The sequence below is a fragment of the Rhinopithecus bieti genome, unplaced genomic scaffold, assembly GCF_001698545.2.
Source record: "Rhinopithecus bieti isolate Rb0 unplaced genomic scaffold, ASM169854v2 scaffold_947, whole genome shotgun sequence".
Taxonomy (NCBI): Eukaryota; Metazoa; Chordata; class Mammalia; order Primates; family Cercopithecidae; genus Rhinopithecus; species Rhinopithecus bieti.
Genome location: NW_016803664.1, coordinates 4,505,223 through 4,509,732, shown reverse-complemented (window position 1 = coordinate 4,509,732; position 4,510 = coordinate 4,505,223). Strand labels below are relative to the sequence as shown.

Below are 4,510 nucleotides of genomic sequence, written 5' to 3'. Positions count from 1 at the left end.
ACACACCCATGGCCATTTTACATTTTTAAAAATTATGTATAAATACCTTTCCGTAAATAAATTAATAAAATGTTATTAAACAATTACAATGGGATCTCTCAAAAAAATTCTCCAGTTGAGCGCACTGGCTCATGTCTGTAATCCCAGCACTTTGGGAGGCCAAGGTGGGCGGATCACTTGAGGTGAGGAGTTTGAGACCAGCGTGGCCAACATGGTGAAACCTCACCTCTACTAAAAACACAAAAATTAGCCAGGTGTGGTGGTGTGCACCTGTAATCCCAGCTACTTGGGAGGCTCAGGCAGGAGAATCGCTTGAACCTGGGAGGCAGAAGTTGCAGCGAGCCAAGATCGTGCCACTGTACTCCAGCCTGGGCAACAGAGCAAGACTCCATCACAAGACAGAAAAAAAAAAAAATTATCCAATGTTAAAACTTGCATAAACTTAAAATACAGAGACTGATTTTAAGAATTTATATTTATATTAATATAGTATCTGCCACCCTGCCCAAATTATCTATTGTTGTAACAATATTTAATATAAAGAATAAGATGAAAACACAAAACATTTTGCCTTCAGAAGATATTATACCCACAAAGAAAGCATTTCTAAAAAAGTACTAGCTTGGGCTGGGTGTGGTGGCTCACGCCTGTAATCCCACCACTTTGAGAGGCCAAGGCGGGCAGATCACCTGAGGTCGGGAGCTCAAGACCAGCCTGACCAACATGGAGAAACCCTGTCTCTACTAAAAATACAAAATTAGCCGGGAGTGGTGTCTCATGCATGTAATCCCAGCTACTGAGGAGGCTGAGGCAGGAGAATCGCTTGAACCCAGGAGGCAGAGGTTGCGGTGAGCCGAGATCGCACCATTGCACTCCAGCCTGGGTAACAACAGCAAAATCCCATCTCAAATAAAAAAGAAAAAGAAAAATACTAGCCTGACATCATAGCCATTTATGGACTTAATAGTGCTAACTTCATTTCTCTGAGATGTTAGCTTTACCTGCAACCTAATTTAAATGTGTTCAAATGAGGCTCCTTCAGATGTATGTAAAGAAAACCTAAAATATGGTAGCTGCCAAATACGCTGCCTTAAACCAAAACAAAAAAACAAAAAATAAATTTAAAAGAAACATGTCAGGCAACAGGGATTTTCCCCTGGTGGATTTAAAATCTTAGCAGGCTATCAACACTTTAAATTTGCAAAGTAGATGTAACCTTTAAATTTATTCTTTCCATAGTTGTTCATTTTTTGCTCTGGTATATCTGCCCATTTTCTAAAAATTTAACAGCAATCTGCTGCAGTGGGACAATCTGAAGCTGAATTACCAAAACCAAACAAAACGTAACATCAGGCCACAAAAGAACAATCAACTTATTCCCAAATAAAACATTTAAAGATCTTGAAAAATAGTTCAACTTTAAACACATAAGGAAAACAACTGACTGACCTCCACACAAAAAAAATCCATAAATTCATTTCTATACACACACACCCAGCGCAGTTAACTCACACGAAAGAGACTTTTATTTCTAATAGTAAATCCCATAGCCCAGTAGGTTTGGGGATCAAATTACCTGTTGCATTTTCTTGTATTCACCCACTCTGGCATAGGCCATGAAGAGGTGAGAGTGATACTCCTCACTATTGGGAACCTTCTTCACAGCTGCCTCATAAAGTTTTGTAACTAACTCCGCTAAGATAAAGAGAAATAAGATTTAAGTTATACTTCAAGAAAATTCTAATGGCATTTAATGTTCTTCCTATCTGGCAGAAATAGATGTCTCCTATCATTATAGAAGTATCTGCTTGGCCTCATCCAATCATCATTCATCTCTTGGTTAGGTGGTGTTTAAATGAAGCATGGAATAGGTCAAGTCTCCTCATAGCATTTACAACATATAAGATCTTATAGGATCTGGCCTCTGTCTCCTCTTTCCCTCAGCACTTTATCATGTAGCCACAAACTATTTGTAGTTCCACCAGATTCTCTGGGATGTATCATGCATACCTCTATGCCTCTACACTCTTCCCTCTGCCTGAATTCTCCTTTCCTCCTTTATTTTAGTGAACATCAGTCAAGACCCAATTCAAATGTAAGCTGAACTGTAAGACTCTCTCTGAACACCATCTCTGCTCCTCCACTGCAATTTGACTACTGCCTCCCTCTGCCATCTTGGAATCTTATATAAATAAGTATATTGTAGCTTTTTTTTTTTTGGAGACAGGGTCTAACTCTGTTGCCCAGGCTGGAATGCAATGGCACAATTGCGGCTCACTGCAGCCTCGACCTTTGAAGCTCAGGTGATTCCCCAACCTCAGCCTCCCAATAGCTGGTTCTGAAGGCACATACCACCACAACTGACTTATTTTTTGTAGAGACAGTGTTTCGCCATGTTGCCCAGGCTGTACTGTAGCATTTATTAACACATAATGTAGTATACTGTCTAGTGATCTATTTCCCCTTATAGACAATGAGTGACATGACAGCAGAAAGTGCTTTTTTTTTTTTTGAGACGGAGTTTTGCTCGTTACCCAGGCTGGAGTGTAATGGCACAATCTCGGCTCACCGCAACCTCCGCCTCCCAGGTTCAAGTGATTGTCCTGCCTCAGCCTCCCAAGTAACTGGGATTACAGGTATGCATCACCATGCCTGGCTAATTTTGTATTTTTAGTAGAGACAGGGTTTCTCCATGTTGGTCAGGCTGGTCTCAAACTCCCGACCTCAGGTGATCCGCCCATCTCAGCCTCCCGAAGTACTGGGATTATAGGTGTGAGCCACCACGCCCAGCTGAAAGTGCATTTTTTATCTTTGACTCTGATAGAATAGCAGTCATAGAGAAACATGCCACCAATATCTGTGGAGTAAATGATTTTTTTAAAACACTGGAGAAGAATCCATATCCCTAAATTAACACAATCTGTAAATATTCAGATATAATACCTCAACTCTTTTAAGTTTTATCTTTTGTAAAAATTGAAAACAAAATTGAAGCTGAGCACAGTGCCTTGTGCCTATAATCCCAGCACTTTGGGAGGCTAAGGCAGGCAGATGGCTTGAGCCTAATGAGTTCAAAACTAGCCTGGGCAACACAGCAAAACCCCCGTCTCAAAAGAAATTGGCAAAAATGTTTAAGGTTACAAATACCAAATGTTACAATCTGAGCTATTCGAATGAATGAAGAGAAAAAGAATACCAAGTGTTGACAAGCATGTAAGCAATCAGAACTCAAAAACTGCTATTCTATTTACAAAAGAAGTTGACATTATCTTGCTTTACGCTAAACATACACTTACCCCATGACTTGAAAATTCCACTCCTAGATATTGTAATGTAGTTACCCAGTGAAATATTTTGTGGTAGTGAAAATGGATTAACTATAGCCACTTGGCTACTAGATGACAAATGCAAGTCACAGAACGTATACAGTACAGATACACTAACAACAGTTTAAAATTAAGCAAAACTAATAATGTATTACTAAGAGAAATAAATGTAATAAACATTTAAAGAAAAGCAAGAGAATAAAAAATATTCAGAATAGCAAGTAACTCTTGATAGGTAAAAGGAGAATTAAGATTGATTGAGGAGGCCAGGTGCACTTGGCTCACGGCTGTAATCCCAGCACTTTCAGAGGCCAAGGCAGGTGGATCACTTGAGGTCAGGAGTTTGAGACCAGCCCGGCCAACATGGTGAAACTCCGTTTCTACTAAAAATACAAAAATTAGCTGGGGATAGTGATGCATGCCTGTAATCCCAGCTACCTGGGAAGCTGAGGCAGGAGAGGATGCATGAACTCAGGAGGTGGAGGTTTTGATTCTCCTGCTTCAGCTTCCCAAGTAGCTGGGATTACAGGCAAGCACCACCACACCCAGCTGACAAGGTTTCACTATGTTGGCCAGGCTGGTCTGGAACTCCTGACCTCAAATGATCTGCCTGCCTCGCCATCCAAAGTGCTAGGATTACAGGTGTGAGCCACTACGCCCGGCAATGCTCCACTTCTTAAATTAGGAGGTAGGTTCATGAGTTTTCATTATTACACATCAAATTTACTTATGTTACATAAAAAAGATTATTTTATAATATGTACTATGAAAAATATGTATTATTTCACAATGAAATATTTAAGAAATTAACAATAAAAACCTTTATTTCAGAAGAAACGATGGACTACTTAGGATATGCTCTGAAATAATCTGCCAGGGGAAAGGGTATAAACAAAATAAAACGGGCCATGTGTTAATTGCTGAACAACGGGGTTTATTATTCTATTCTATTTTTGTCTGCTTGAAATTTTCCATATTAAAAAGTGAAAATAAGGGTGAAGCCTCCATTTAGCAAATCAAAATATTACAAATGAAGTCACTTTCAGGCCGGGAGCGGTGGCTCAAGCCTGTAATCCCAGCACTTTGGGAGGCCGAGACGGGCGGATCATGAGCTCAGGAGATCGAGACCATCCTGGCTAACACGGTGAAACCCCGTCTCTACTAAAAAGTACAAAAAACTAGCC

General features: G+C 40.1%; 1 protein-coding gene across 1 annotated transcript in view; it reads right to left on the bottom strand.

The window, feature by feature from the left end:
• The window catches only part of NAA25 (N-alpha-acetyltransferase 25, NatB auxiliary subunit), a 63,869-nt gene extending 62,153 nt beyond the window's left edge, over positions 1-1,716 (bottom strand). Inside the window, exon 1 of the mRNA XM_017847216.1 lies at positions 1,577-1,716. Within this exon, the coding sequence (XP_017702705.1) occupies positions 1,577-1,618 (42 nt within the window). The 5' untranslated portion in view covers positions 1,619-1,716. The remainder of the gene's footprint in view (positions 1-1,576) is intronic.
• Positions 1,717-4,510: the final 2,794 nt, after the last annotated feature.